Below are 15,520 nucleotides of genomic sequence, written 5' to 3'. Positions count from 1 at the left end.
CACAGAAGGGCAACTGTCAAATGATATTTTTGATGACATGTAAAGAGTTCACTTTTTCATTTTTTGCAAGTTTTGTTTGGTCCGACTAATTGTGACATGTGACAGAACAGCTCTCTCTAGTTTCCCTTAAGTGTTGAATAGGGTATTCGATCAGTGTGTTTTTAATGTTGACAGCTGCAGCATTGGAGGGTTTGGTCTTGGTGAGCAGACAGAAAAACAGGATGGGCTGAAATATTGTTTTGGATCATCAACCAAAGAGCAACATCGAAAGAGATACTGTGTGTGTGTGTGTGTGTGTGTGTGTGTGTGTGTGTGTGTGTGTGTGTGTGTGTGTGTGTGTGTGTGTGTGTGCGTGTGTGTGTGTGTGTGTGTTTGTGTGTGTCCAACCAATAGGGAGCAGATTTAGTGCAGTGTGTATTGTTGTACCAGTTCCAGGTATTTTATCAGTACATGTGAGTCATTCTGAGTGACTAAGATACGTTTAAATAAACAATAACTGGTTACTGTGACAACCGAATGAGTATGAAATGAAACAACAATAAAACAACATCAAGTCCTGGATTACGAAACATCCAAACTCTGCTACCCATTAGAGCTGTAGTACTTCCAGACAGACGGCCCCCTATAATTGTCATATTAATCCATGTTTTTTTAATGTATTTTTTGTCCTGATAAAACATTTTTTGCAATAAAAAGCCTGCAGGAACATAAGCTGCTTATAACGTTAATGTTATTTTTAATGAGGAATCCTGTATTACACACAGACACACAATCCTCCTTAATCAGGGCACGATTCAGACAGGATGCAGTTTAGAGATCTCACTGGAGAATAATTGTTCTCACATTGCACCAGCATCTTAATCGGACAAAGTTTAATTCATCACTCTGAATGCTTCTTTAAATTGCACGAACGCCTCACTCGGGCCATGAACAACAGCTCCAGGGGGGAAACCGACCACGGCCTGGATCAGGAATTTTTCTCTCATGCTCGAGTGCATGATGAATGGATCAAGAGAAAATCTGGCTTGACTATAAATGCAACAGCGCAAACACAACTGCTATACAGATAGTTTAATGGAAATAGCTAACAGAGGTATTATGGGCTTTCAAAGCGCTGGCTAATCGAGATTGATCGTTGCAGATCGCTGTATGCACAATTAACCATAAAGCAATTATATTGGATGTTTCACCCTGAGAGGATCGGGTTGAGGTTATGACTCCCACTGTTCTCACGGTGGATGTTAAGTGTGCAGGTTCTTGCACTGCAGGTCCACAGAGCCTGATATTGTTTTGCAACAGAAATTATTCCGCACTCAGTCTCACAATCAATCAACCCCTTAATCCATAGAATCAGCACCACATGGCGACATTGCAAATCAAATGTGCACATGCGTTTTGTTACTGTATCCGGAGGTCGAGACAGCAGCCGTTTAGATCTGTGATCAGACTGCACTTGTTTGGACAGAGATGCCAGACATTAAAGAGAAGGGAAGTGTGTGAGTGTGTCAGGGGGCACCACCATGATTGGATTTCCTTCATTCATTTAGTCTCGCTTTGGGAATGGTGCGTAATTGACCTTTTGAAAGAATTTGAGGTTGTTTTACTATGTCTTGTGCAGCATCAACTAGCAGTACTAAATCCATGGCAGTGTACCCGGAAGAATACAAGATCAATTTCCATGCCCCCATGGGCCTGGAACTGATGTGCTGATTCAATAAATCTCCTATGAGCATTGTGGGGTAATTCACTGTTTTTATTGTACTTTTACAAGAGGATTCTCTGTGATGTATCTGCATACGTGATGATGTGAAACTATTCTTTCCATCCCACGAGAGAGAAAGATTTTGACAGCAGAGTGTTCCCTTTCTTTGGAGAATGTTAGGTGTAGCCCTCATCAGTGAAAGCAGCTGCTGTATGCTCGGCTGGATTAAAAAAACACACATACACGTTGCAGAATATCGACTGTCACAGAGCAACACCTCAACAGTAATTGCCGTGGTACAGCTCTTGGTTACAGAAATCCTTTTGTATGCTGGCTGCTGCTTTGATTCATTAACAAAAATACTCATTGAATATCTAGAGAAAACGTCCAGGGAGCAAAAACAGTTACACGTTGTATCAATACTACCATCTAGTGGTCAATTATCTATGCCCTCGACTTGAACACTAAAATACAACATACACTATAACTCTTGCCTTGGTTCCTGTTAATGTTAGTGTGTTGTTTTCTTGATGAATGGTGGTGAACACATCAAACCTTTAATGTTAATTAAAATAAATTCAACCTTTCATGCTGTTTTTTGTGTGTAGAGAAAGAAAGAAAGAAAGAAAGAAAGAAAGATGTCCTTTCAGTCCCAGCCTCACAGACTCACACCCATACTCAACCTCACAGGTTGAGTATGGGTGCCATATGTCCCCCAGAAAATTGAACTAATAGTGTCATAAATGTCAACGTGAAAGCGGTGTAGTGAGATACACACACTGCTCATCTGAAGCTGCGGCTCCCGTCGGCTTTACAGTGTTTTGTGGCAGTTTTCGCTCATTGTTTAGCCGTCCAGCCGGCACATGTACTGTTTCGGTTCACTCTCACGGCTCCCGTATAGCGTGGTTTAAAAAACCCACTGTACACTAAGGTCACCTCTCGACTATCATTGACAGTTAATGATAGTCAATAATTCATCGATCAATCATATTTACACTACAGAAATTATAATTCAAACACCATTCATTTATTGGCATAATATTTTATAATACTTTATAGGTATCATTCTGTTAAATACATATGTACTACGCCTGTGTGTATCTATGAGCAGGCATTTCACATTCAGGTTCAGTGCAGTGATGACCAAACATCTTCAAGTCAGATTATTTTGTCCCTATAACACAGAAGTGAACACGGAGCAGAGGAAAGAAGCTACTTCTCATCAACACATCAGTTTATAATCTGTAATCAGTTTATCTTATTTCTTTTCATCTTTCTTTTTCCTCCTCCTTAATCTGTTCTCATCATCCTTCACTTGTATGCTCATACCTGTCATGTTGTTTTATCTGTAGACTAATGCTCCTTTGTATCGCCAATATGACCCAGCTGGAAATGCATTGTGGGTCAGCTGTAGAGACAGGCACGCGGGTCAGATAGCTTACAATCAGTGATCAGTTTAGGTCCAGATTTAGACAGTAGGGTTTAGCTTGGCAGCTGGTTTGAAACCACCTGGATCCTTTTGGGGCTACAACCACAAATAAGTAACTTAGGACCAGATACTGTTGAGCTCGCTCAGAACCAAGGTAATGCAAAATAGACATCCTTGTCTACATGTGTGGAGGAACACATGAGTCAGTTTGCTCTTGCACAGTGCTGAATGCTGTCTTGAATCTAACAGTAACACACTTCCAGGCTTTCTCCGGGTTTTCAATTGTGCCAACAAAGCTCAAGATACGATTGAACTCATCAGAAAAAGAGGGTTTATTTGAAGAACTAGTCTCAGGTGCTCAGCAGAATAGAATAGTTTGGAGTGTCAGGGGCGTGGGATGCATTCATGCTTTCGTCGGTGAAGCAGCAGCGGTAAGGATCCTTGTGAATCTTAGTGGACAATCAAAGTGTGTGGCTTCATCACGATCTTCTAAAGGAACCGTTCTGTGGTCAAAGGGTGCTTGGAGTTATCACTGTTGATGGGGAAAGGCATCAAAGGGGCTATTGAGATACACCCTGTTAGTTTATTAAGTGTGTCTGAGTGTATGTGTGTGTGTGTGTGTGTGTGTGTGCGCGCGTGTGTGTGTTTGTGAGTGAGTTAGCTTTTCTTCAAGAGTTCAGGGTATTTAGCAGCTGGTGTGGCTTTAGACAGACACACAAATACATCCAGTCCGAGTTTTGTCCACTTCAAGTGTGCACAATGACATCAGACCAGGATCCTGCTCAGGCTCATTTAAACTTGTCTTGTTGTAGCCGGCATAGATTAATCCAAAAAGAATCCATCCCGTCGTCTAACTCTGCAGACCATGCAGACCATGAACGATGCAGGCGGTCTCAGAGGAAGGGGTTGTGGCTGTGTGTCTGTGACTGGGAGCGCTGCGCCGGACGAGGAGAAAGAGGGAGCAGGGGCTGTGGGAGGTTGGAGGGAAGGTCCAGGAGTCCGGCAGGAGGTTGTGTGAGAGAGGAGGGGAGGATGGTTGGCTGGTGGGACAGAGGGAGCGGCAGCGACGGGCTGTAAGAGAGCATGTGTGGCGGCAGCGGGGATGTAGAGCACGGTCGCATTTGGTTGAGGGTGAGCCGAGGCTGATCGCAGTGGAAGGGGTTGGTGGGAGACGGGGCACTCAGACCTGAGAACACAGAACCGAGTGAGTGGAAACTTCTAGAGAACATCACAATATTGTGCCAGCGAGTACAGAACTTGAGTTAAACCAGTTTGTTACCTAAGAGGAAGGGGTTGTTGTGCATCTTGTTATGGGGGTTGGAGGATATCAGAGCGTCTAAATTGACCAACGAGGCCCCCGTAGGTCCCAGGAAGGCCTCTGGGGTTCGACAAACGCGCGCAGCTGGGCCGCTGAGCGGAGGTGCTAGCCGGGACAGGTCAAACATCTCCGGGCTGGACGACTCTCGTCCATTTACCTGGGGTTTCACCGCAGGGTCAGTCTCAAATGGATCTGGCCTGGAATCTGCTCCAGCAAATGGGTCAGAATCCTTTACTCCAAACAGCTCCGCATCTGCGTCAGGAACAGGGAAAAAGTTATGGGAGGAGATGCAATGTGATGCATGAGTGATACATTTTTACTACAAGTTTCAACATCATTGCATTAGATTGCATTAACTATTGCATTAATTATTGCAGAACAATACATCCACTAAATGTGAATCAATCGAGCACCACAGCGCCACCGGTGGTCACTGTGCACCTCCATTATGCATCTACCTGTTGTCCACAGTGCTGGAATAAGAGTTTTTTCCATTCCAACCACTGTCAAAAGGAGACTTATTGCTTCTGTAAGATCCAAATGTACAGTCCAATCCACAGTATTCCTGTCTCATACTACACTACCTGTGGGACTAGCAGGTTGAGGGGAGGACACTTGAGGAATCTCCAGTTTAGGATTCTCCTCTTCCTGATCAGCAAACGGATCTGTCCCATCACCACCTGCTTGTCAAATTGAAAACAGTATCATCTTAGCCAGTGTGCAGATCTTAACATGTATTGAACACTACAATGTACTGTATATGCATTATGACGAGGCTGATGTTTATGAACGGTACCTCCGTCTGTTGGGTTGTCCCAGGCATGATTGACAGGACTGGAGGAGACGGGTGCTGCTTCCCAGGGATCTGTGCGTGAGTCAGCACATGGTGCCCAGGGATTGGACGCGTTGGAGGATGAGGGAGGGGCCGTCCAGGGGCTACCACTCACAGGGGTGCTGGAGTGGACCGCTGTTACGAGAGGCAGGAGACAAAACTCAGCGTGAATTAAAAGAGACAAACTCACAGAATGTGTGTGTCCGTGATGAGCCACCCACCTACAGAGTCCCATGGGTCAGAGGTGATGTCATCGGCGGGTGGTGCCGAGTTCCAAGGGTCACTGGACTGATGTGGGGCCTCAGACGAGGGGCCAAAAATGTCCACCAGGTCCAGCATGGCCGACTACAGAAGGAGACAAAACCGTTCTGTGACTCTGTGTCAAACATTCACAGGTTTGTATGCGAGATGAAACATATCCAACCCGGTTGAGATCTATTCAGGAGAGAATAGGGACTGATATGGTTATTGTGATTGTAAAATATAATACGACAATAACTTTAAATCACCGTTTACATTCAGCTTGACAGGTCTTATTTAAATGAAGTAACATAGACAGAATTACAAGTAAATCAAGCAGAAGAAGAAATTATGAGATGTTTTCCTCATGCTGTGTCAATTTAAAAAGTTGTTCACTGTCCAATGAAAACCATGGAGGCTCTGTCATTGGTACAGCTTCATTTATAAAGCAATCCTTGGTCTGCTCCCAAACTACCTGTGTGTCTTCATCATGCAGAAAAGTGTCGGACAATACTCTTTGCGCTTTTAGGGCTTCTTTCTGCTCACTGTCCCAAATGCCAGAATGGAAATGTTTGTGTACTGCACCGTCATCATAGAAAATGATGCAGGATGATGTCAAACTCAAAGAACTGATATCATTGATTTAAAATCTAAAATGAAAGAAATAGAGGCAGGTTCCTAAAAATGTCAATGTTTCTAAAATTAACTCGGTTATGTAACTGTCTCTTAGCTTTTAGTTTCTTTGAACTTGTCTTGTTTGGTGTTTTCTGTCTGTAACTATGTGTTTCTTATGTTGCTGCGTGTCTTGGCCAGGTCTCCCTCGAAAAATGAAATCATTCTGAAAGCACCAGGTAGCCGGTACGATCCCTGGTCTCCTCCTAGTTTGTCAAAGTGTTTTTGAGCAAGACACTGAACCTTCAATTGCTCCCCGGGCCCCTCACGGCAGCACACTGCTCTTTAATTACTAAGGATGGGTTTAATGCAGAGACCTCTTTCCCTAAGGGGATTAATAAAGGATAATTTATTTTCTACATAAGACAGCTGGTGACTCTGATTGGCTTGTTGACTTGGCAATAAGTAAAGGAGCTGGTGTGCTACAAGATAAAGAGTGTGCTTTCAGGGAAATGTCATGCTGAGCTCAAGGTTAGACGAGTCAAAGTCTTTATCTTTCAGCACGTCGTTCTCCTCTCTCAGCTCTCTACTCTTTTACTGATCTACGTCTTTTCGTCTCGTTTCCTTCCCTATCCCACAGTCTGCACTATAAACTATGAACTTTATTCTCTAAATGTCTGCCAAAAAAATTAGAAATGCACCACCTCTCCACACAAACACACACTCATGTAGCATGCAAACACCTACACACATACTGTTCAGCGCACACTCGCACACGCACACGCACACGCACACGCACACACACACACACACACACACACACACTCGTGTATAACCCACCTCGTGTGTCCCTGACTGACTCTCTCTCCTGCTCTCATCCAGGGCCTTCTGTAACAGAGACTCGTCTCCTTGGCGACAGCACTGGTCCTGCAGGGGCGGCATCGTGACATCATCAACATTATCGCAACAGCTATGAGCGCGGACGCGCACACAGACACGCACGTACACGCCCGCGTTGGCGAAACAGTGTTTGGTTGGCTGGTCCCAGCAAAACTAAAGCTGGTGGCTTTTTTTGTACTGATGAAATATTTAGTGGACAGACAGCAGAGAGTTTAGAGCAAAGCAGAGATAGATAATGCAGAGGATGTGTTATAGAAGTTCAAAGATTACTCGTGGGAGAAAAGAGAAATGTATGTTTGAGGGCTCGTGGTAATGGAAAGGAGTACGCTGGCTCATGAAGGAAAAAATGTAGAGATTCATTGGATGGCCACAGATAAAAGCATTTTAGTTCGGCTGTGTTAACTAGATGGTTAATACATAACACACAAGACACCAAAGGGGAGGAGAGGTGTGTGTGTGTGTGTGTGTGTGTGTGTGTGTGTGTGTGTGTACCTGCTCATGCTCTTTTTGGCTAAGGCTTAAAGCAGTCTGTGGTTGTGTGTCTTCAGCCATCTCTATGGTAACAGGGGATGGAGGGGCTAGCTATATTGAGGTGGGCGAATGTTCAGAAGGCTTGTAACAACATTTTCTTTATTGGAATCATCAAGAGGCAATGAGACATGTGTGGCTGGAGTACAGAGGAAGAGTGTGCGTGTGGAGGGAGGGTGTGCTGTCCAACTAGAGGAGCGAGCAGAGATGACACATTATCATAATTTGTGTGTGTGTGTGTGTGTGTTTGTGTTGTTTTACCTTCTGACTCTCCTCCCGGCTCATGGCTAAAGCCAGCTGGAGCTGCAGCTCCTCCTCGCCGGTGGTCTGCGGTCGAGCCTGCTCCAGGTCTGAAGCGGCACGAGGTGACGAGGACGAGGCTGCAGAGGGAACAAGGGGGAGGGAGTTTGGGGGAGGAAGCATTGGCGGTGCTTGAGGAGTTATGGTCAGAATAACGTGGGGATGCATGAATGCATAGAGACTGTAGCACAGGAAGTGTGGGGCGGACTTGACTATGTTCAGGCCTACGCTGCAGTATTGATAATCTATGTGGTGGAGTGTCCAAAGTGCTGGGCTACAGCACAAAATGCATTTCATTATCAGCGTCTGTATTTTTAACACATCCATTTATAAATTGCCAACACATACAATTTCCTGTTCAATGATCCAGTGAAGTTCACACTCTAAAGGTGCTGTAGTTGAAATTCAGAGATATGGTTGTGCGGTTACCTCCATGCAGCTCTCAACATGGCTTTAACAGGTTGTATGCAACTGTTTTTTTGATCCCTTTATAACCTCGTGTCATTTTCAGTTAAAACACTCCTAAAAAAACCGACCCTGACTGTCTACCATGGATGAGACATTGTGACATTGAGGGGAAAATGTCCATTTCAACTCAGGGGACGTTTTTGTCTCTCCAGCCTGAGGGTGCAGCACGGAGCCCACTGCGGCTGAGCGCACTACAATGAAGCAAAGACGCCACACCGCAAAAAAAACACCTTCTAGATTAAGCAACACAAAGATAAAAATGTGTTTTCAAAGAGGGTTTTTTTTGGTTTTTACACTTACCCCTGTGAGGATGAAAAACATCAAGAATGGGTTATGAAAGCCCATTCCTGAACACTATACCTGCTCAGCACCAAGTAGCAGACAAAGTTAGCGACGAGCATTGTGAGCATTCAGCAGCTAAAGAGTCCGATATTTACAGGAGCTGGAGGATGTCAAACACAGAGCTGAAAGGTGAGAGAATATTGGACTTGCATTGACCGGGTGACCAACACCAAATGAATGATAATGTTGCTCTGTGACTGCTTGATGTGTCAATATGCAACTGTTTCCAAAGTTCGCCATATCAACATATGTTGACATGAATTGTTTGCCCTTTCTACAAGTGGCCAAAAGAAACAAGTTATTGCAGGTTTAAATACCCCAAACACTCACAGTTAAAGGATGATGGAGAGCCTCTGGAGCGGCTGAACTCCTCCCCGTACAGCACAGCCATACTGGGCTGGCTGGTGCGCCTGCCTGGATGGTAAGATGGAGGGATACCTCCATAAACACCCCCAACCCCGCCTCCGCCTCCAACCACGCCCCCTCCACTGCCTCCGCCAGCCATTCGCTCCTTGGTCTTTAGGGCTTGACTCCTCTCCTGACGGAGCCGGTCCTCGTCCCGGAGGAGACACACCAGTTGGCGAGCTTTTTCTCTCACATTGGCCCCCTGATCTCTGCCGTCGCGGTCCACGTACTGGAAGTCACGCAGCGTCTGGACCACACATCAAGAAAAAAGACGTTTGAGGATATTTTAGAGATGAACTTGAACTTCAAAATGCTTTTAGTTTAGGTTGTGGTTCAGAAGAGGCAGAAAACAAATATTGTGATCCTCAGGAATGTGAAGGTATCTCAGTTTCTTAAGAAAAGAAAACATAAACCAAGAGTTTACACCAGGGAATGACTGTCAGATTTATTTATTTTTCAAACTATGGACTCAAGGACCAAGATAACAGCTCGAGATGATGAATAACAAACAATACAGAGGATGTGTTCAGATGGCTGAGGTTGAAGTCCAGTACCTGAATAGTGAAGGCGTTCTCACGGCATTGTTGGGCCACTCGCTCTGATCCTGTCTTCAGCAGGTAATCCAACAGAGTCAGGGCCTGTAGTCAAAGCGCTGATTACCACACTGATACTCCAAAATACAAAAAACATTGATTCAATGAATTAATGTCCAATTAGATGGATACATAAAATAATGGTATAAGTCATGCTAAAGGCTAGGTGGGGCTGTAACATGCTTACAATGCTAACGCTAGGAGGTCATAGTTTAGCAAGTATAACGTTTACCATGTTCACCATGTTGGCTAATTAGCACTAAACACATGGTGAGGTTGTTAGGAACACCAACCCATGTTTAGGCCTCTGCTTGAAAATTGCATACCCAAACAAAAAAGGGTGTATCTCTGCATTCCCTCGGGCTCTTTGAGTAATTTTGGTTATAATGAAAGTCTACACAAGAGAGATTTTGTTCAGATGTGTAAATATCAGACTATATGTTACTGCTTAAGAGTAAACAAAGATGACACACAGCAAAAATTATAAGGTTTCAGGTCTGCCTCGAAAAAATGGAGGATAAAATCTCAGGATAAGTATTTATTTGAAGTGATGCAGCTGTGAGGTCCAACTCGAACCCAAATCACAGCAAAATATGTGAACGTTCTCTCTGCAAAGGTTGTCTTTGGTAAAGTGAAGCAGAACAAAGTTAGAGAGGGTTTAGTACAGAAGATTCAGCCGAGGTCTCATTGGGGGCCATTTGAGCTATTCGAATGCTATTTGAACCATATATTTACTTGTATATCACTTACGGTGTTCAAAACATCCAAAGACAACAGTTTTGAGCCTTTCATAAAAAATAAATAAATAACAAAACAACCTATGATTTACATATTTATGTAACAATCACTCAGCCCCTATAGGGGGTATTGGTTTTTAAAGGTTAAGAACGGAAAGGTCAACCTCATGGTGGCGCTAGGGGAAAAGTCTCAGTATCACCAAAGTCAGATGCACCTTCTGGGCACCATGGATATCTGAACAGGATGTTGTGCCAATCCATTGAGTCTAGTACAAACAATAGTCAAAACTTTGACCCGCTGGTGGCGCTAGAGGAAAAGTCAGATGATCAGCATATTTATTTAAATATATCCTCTCGAGACCTTGAACATCTCTTGTAAATCATAAGGCAATCCAACTGATAAATGTTAAGATATTTCAAGCTGAAACACGAATGTCACTGTCAAAGAAAAATCTGGAATCAATTATTGAAGCAGGGAAAGGTGAAAAGAGGGAAGTGATGGCGAGAGAAGCTACAGAAACAGTTAAGCAGAAAGCAAGATAAACACATTCACTGAGAGGAAATGGACTTCGACCACTCAAAGCCCTTCAACACAACTTGTCATAATTCACCCATTCATATATTGATGGCAGGGGCGACAATGCAAGGTGCCACCTGCCCATCGGGACTCTAACTAATCATGCATTCATAGCAATTCGAGCTTAAGTGTCTTGTCCAAGGACATGGAGTAGCGGAGTCGGGGATGAAAAGCGCCCATCCGCTGATTGAAGGACAACCCTCAACAACTCTGCTCTAACAATGAGCTGCAGCCGCCCAATGAAACTGAGCTGTCCAATCGGACAGAAATCTTTCATGAGGTCACCTTGTAGACGTGTCTCCAGTTCTTGCCGCTGTCGTTGAGGCGTTTCCACACCATGCCCATGACCTCAGCAAACGCCACCACATTGAAGGTCAAGTCAGCAATCTCTGACATGAGCGACGAGGACGGGCCCCATGGATCGTTGGAGGTGGCCTCGCGAACCTACACGTCACCATCAGAGGAACAGTGGCATCCTTTTTTATTTATGGTTACATTTGATGCATTTGATGTTATTTCTCAACCAGAGTATAGAAATTACATGTGGCAAAGCACATTTATGACAGAGACGGTCAGAAATAAGAGGCAGTTGAGAGTTTGGTTACGATGGGTTTTGAGTTGGGATCTAACACATGAAAGCAACTGCACATTGGCACCAAGCAGTTCATGTATGATACCTTGATCTCGGCTTCTGAATAGTTGTGCACAATATTCTTCACCTGCCGGCGCAGGGCTGAGGTTGTCATGGTGACAGGTGATGTGGAGCGTTCGAAAATGAAGAAAAAAAAAACACTCAACAGGTGAAGAGAGGGGCTGAAAGAGGGGGAGAGGGATTGGAGGAGGAGACGAGAGGAGAGGGGAGGTGCTATGGCGAAGAAGGCTCCTCTTCTCTGTCAGCAGTTACAGGACGTCCCTGAGAGAAAGAGATAAAGACAACATATAAATATGACTCCAATCTAAAAGTAACTTGATGTCATTCTCCCCCTTTAACGTTTGATCTGATTGGCTAATTCAAAGTCTCCAACCTGCTGTTGGGACATTATGAAACTCAAAAATGTTACTGATCGATGCTCTGGGATGTAAACATTAAGTATAATGTTGCGGAGGATTCATAGAGTAACGCTATATCCAACTTGAGGCCTGTTTTTTTTTTTTTTTTTACATTTGGTTGACATTTTTAAAACTGGCACCATAAAATCTACTAAATTCTCTATTAGCCGCTCCTGTTTGGAACGTGGCCGTGCATTTAGACACAAAGTGTCTTCATCCGGAAGCCAACATGAACGACATCCTCGGGGCCAGATTGATAGCATGGCTCAGAACAGTGAGTCAGGTTCAAGGCTGCGCTCGTTGATTTATTTCTTCGCTATGCCAATATGAAAACATTGAGCAATACAATGACTGATGACAGTCACTGAATCTGGTCTCCGCTGAGGAAGTGTGTCATACGAAAGCTTTGGCACTCTGGTGTCTCATGAAGCTTCATGCAGCTTAATTTATTCAGGCCAACATTTAAATGCAGCTGCCTGTGCGTGCACACACACGCACACACACACACACACACACACACACACACACACACACACACACACACACACACAACCCACTTTCTCCTACAAATTCATATTTCACAGAGGACACAAGGGAATCGATCACTGGTTCCTGTGATACTTATATTTCTGCCTGAGACTTCAGTATCAGAACATCTGTGATGGTCAAACGTAAAAGGGCAATATGAGACTTTTCATGGCCTTGAACTGACCATTCGGATGATTTAGGACTATTCGATATGTTCAGTATTATGATGTGGGTCGATACAGATGCCTTGCTTGTGGTTAGCTGGGCTCACTGTGAGTGTATTGCGGTCTTTTTCTCAACATTAGAGGCCTCCTCTATTTAATTATAACCAGATAGAAGGCATTACTTAATGTAAACCAAGTCCATGAAGTACAAGAATCATGCAGTTACAATGTGCGGATCTACTTCAAGTACATATGGGCAGATGTTCAGTGTAAAATAATAATGATCGGAGGCATGAAAACAATTATATACGGCCCCTCTGACCTACTGAGCCCTTAAGTTTGTAAGCTCAGTAATCCGACCACACAGTTGACTCTGAAAATAAGAACATTTTTAACGGACTGCTACAACTATTATCATGACCACTAACAATAATACATATATTTAACAAACAATAAAAATTAAAAACTCCTGTGCATTATTTCTCAAGTGATTTATTTTCAATGTCACTGTCCACTGCCGCTCCACAACAGTTCACAAAGGCTGTCACACTGGAATAAGTCACAGGATGCCGAACAGCAAACATCAGCAGAAGTGCAGAGGAATTAAGATGCAAACAGCAAGGAAGCAGACAGACAACTCTGAGAGGAGGACGAGAAGGTTGGTGTGCATGGGCAGGAGAGCGAGAGAGAGAGAGAGAGAGAGAGAGAGAGAGAGAGAGAGAGAGAGAGAGAGAGAGAGAGAGAGAGAGAGAGACAGGCAGAGAGCAATACAGAGAGAGACAGAGCGAGACGCAGAGAGAGAGAGCGACACATAGAGTGACAGAGAGGGAGAGGGAGAGAGAGAGAGAGAGAGAGAGAGAGAGAGAATGAAGGGCATGAAGAAGAGAGTGAAGCTCAGCAACTTCAACCAGTATCACCTTTCTGCAAGATCATCTTCAGCTTTGTGTTTGTGCGCGCACACACACACACACACACACACACACACACACACACACACACACACACACACACACACACACACACACACACACACACACACACACACACACACACACAAAGGTTATCACATGCTGCTGTTGTCAACTGCAAGCTTTGAAGGCCTTTGCCTGACCCTCAGACAGATAATTCACAATGTGAGTAATATGATTCTTTGTGTGCATGACGCATCCCACGACTTGACTGTGAGGGACAACTCTACTGAAGTAAAGGCAATCACACCCATAGAATCCATTACAAATGTTGACTGATGCAAAAGCATATACTTTTGCACTTAAAGTATAATATGAAAATGTGTTCTTCGTGAAGAGCGGCCCCTGTTAGCATTATATATCAATAGTTATGATCATACATCATTACGCTTGAGTTGTAAAGTGCAGTTTAATTTTGAACTACTTCATATAATGTAGTTTAATCTATATCAATGCATAATATATTATAAAATAATATGTGTTTGTCAAATCTTACAAGTGATAGCTGCTAAGTAAAAACTACAATATGTTCCTCTGAAATGTATGGCAATGTGACATATCAGTATAAAGTAACACATCAGAAGGAAAGTACACTTGTTTCAGAGTGATATGCACTATCACTCCTTCTGTCCTATCATGAATGCAACCAGCTGGCCACAGATCATAACTTCAGATAGAAACAACACTAACATGAATTGTAATGAGATTATTTGAGCTTTCAATGAACGAGGAAAGTTAAACGACAACAATAATGTGCAACAATGATTGTGCACAAACACCCTTACATGTTCTTTAACTTCAAGGGTAAAATCTCCCCTGAAGTATAATCAACAAGACATTCCTGAAAAAGTCTATTGCTCTACCTTTTTAGGTTTGGATTTCGTAATTAAAGTCACGTGCAGAGACAGACTATTATGTTAAAGTCATCCAGGGACAAACGGTTAAGTTGTGAGTAATGCAACAACTCCTTCGACACAATGATAGCACCCATAGTGGTTTTACTTGGATAGTCACTGATTCATAGCTGTATGACTCATCTGTGTGTAATAACTTCACTACATCAAGCTGGACCACCTCCTAGAAGAGTCACCTGATGAAATCACCAAGTCGTGATGCCGAACTGCAGGGAGACGGCGTCTGTGTTATCATGCACATCAAATACTTCCTCGTTTATGAGCCGACATGGCCCAGTATGATCCTCAAACATAGAGCACCTACGTCAACCCGTCATGCACGTTTATGGAACGCGCATGCGTGATGTGACAGCAGGTGTAGGCTACTGGATAGTTCAGGTGGCGATGGAGAGGAGGGCGCTCGTGGTCTACATAATGCATCACTCAACCACCCCACGACCACCCACACACTCTCTCTCTCTGTCTCACACACACACGCACCCACACACCCACAGTCTTGCGGCGGATCCCCTGCTTGTGCGAGCTGCCGTGTCTCAGAGATTCACGTGCAAGGCCAGCTGTCCATATGTTTGCGTGTTACGTGTCGGCAACACAGCCCAGAGGTTAAACAATATATATATGTGTGTATACACTCACGAGGTTATTATTGGTACAAGAAGAGCCATGGGACTAACCGGCTGGTCGTCTCAGGGTGCCGCTTACCTTGCCCATTGCTCGTCTCTCGCCATGTCCACGGAGCATCCTCCTCCTCCTCCCCCCCTCCTCCCGCCCCCCACCCCACCACCCTCCCGGAGTCCAGATAATATCCCCTCCGCTGGGATCAGCAAAGCAGGGCAGCCACGATTCTCCCCTCCGCTCCCGTATCCAGGCAAAACGCGAGAGAGGAGCCGAGCGGTGCGCACTCCCGTGAATG

At 44.3% G+C, this 15,520-nt stretch overlaps 1 protein-coding gene across 2 annotated transcripts; it reads right to left on the bottom strand.

Moving 5' to 3' along the window:
* Positions 1 to 1,800: 1,800 nt before the first annotated feature.
* On the bottom strand, positions 1,801 to 15,359 carry epn3b (epsin 3b). Of its 2 annotated transcripts, none has more exons than XM_068592618.1 (12): positions 15,310 to 15,359; positions 11,661 to 11,896; positions 11,269 to 11,427; positions 9,631 to 9,714; positions 9,002 to 9,323; positions 7,823 to 7,941; positions 6,974 to 7,060; positions 5,503 to 5,626; positions 5,246 to 5,416; positions 5,034 to 5,132; positions 4,411 to 4,701; positions 1,801 to 4,317 (listed from the first exon to the last, which is right to left on the bottom strand). In XM_068592618.1, the coding sequence occupies exons 2-12, from the start codon at positions 11,727 to 11,729 to the stop codon at positions 4,025 to 4,027; spliced, it is 1,818 nt and encodes a 605-aa protein (XP_068448719.1). In that variant the 5' UTR covers positions 11,730 to 11,896; positions 15,310 to 15,359; the 3' UTR covers positions 1,801 to 4,024. The 2 variants fall into 2 exon arrangements, with proteins under 2 accessions (XP_068448719.1, XP_068448721.1); XM_068592620.1 differs by having other exon boundaries at positions 5,034 to 5,129.
* Positions 15,360 to 15,520: the final 161 nt, after the last annotated feature.

This window comes from Clinocottus analis, unplaced genomic scaffold (genome assembly GCF_023055335.1).
Source record: "Clinocottus analis isolate CAN_PGR_092001 unplaced genomic scaffold, fCliAna1.0.p SCAF_27, whole genome shotgun sequence".
NCBI lineage: Eukaryota > Metazoa > Chordata > Actinopteri > Perciformes > Cottidae > Clinocottus > Clinocottus analis.
This window is presented reverse-complemented; position numbering and strand designations above follow the sequence as displayed.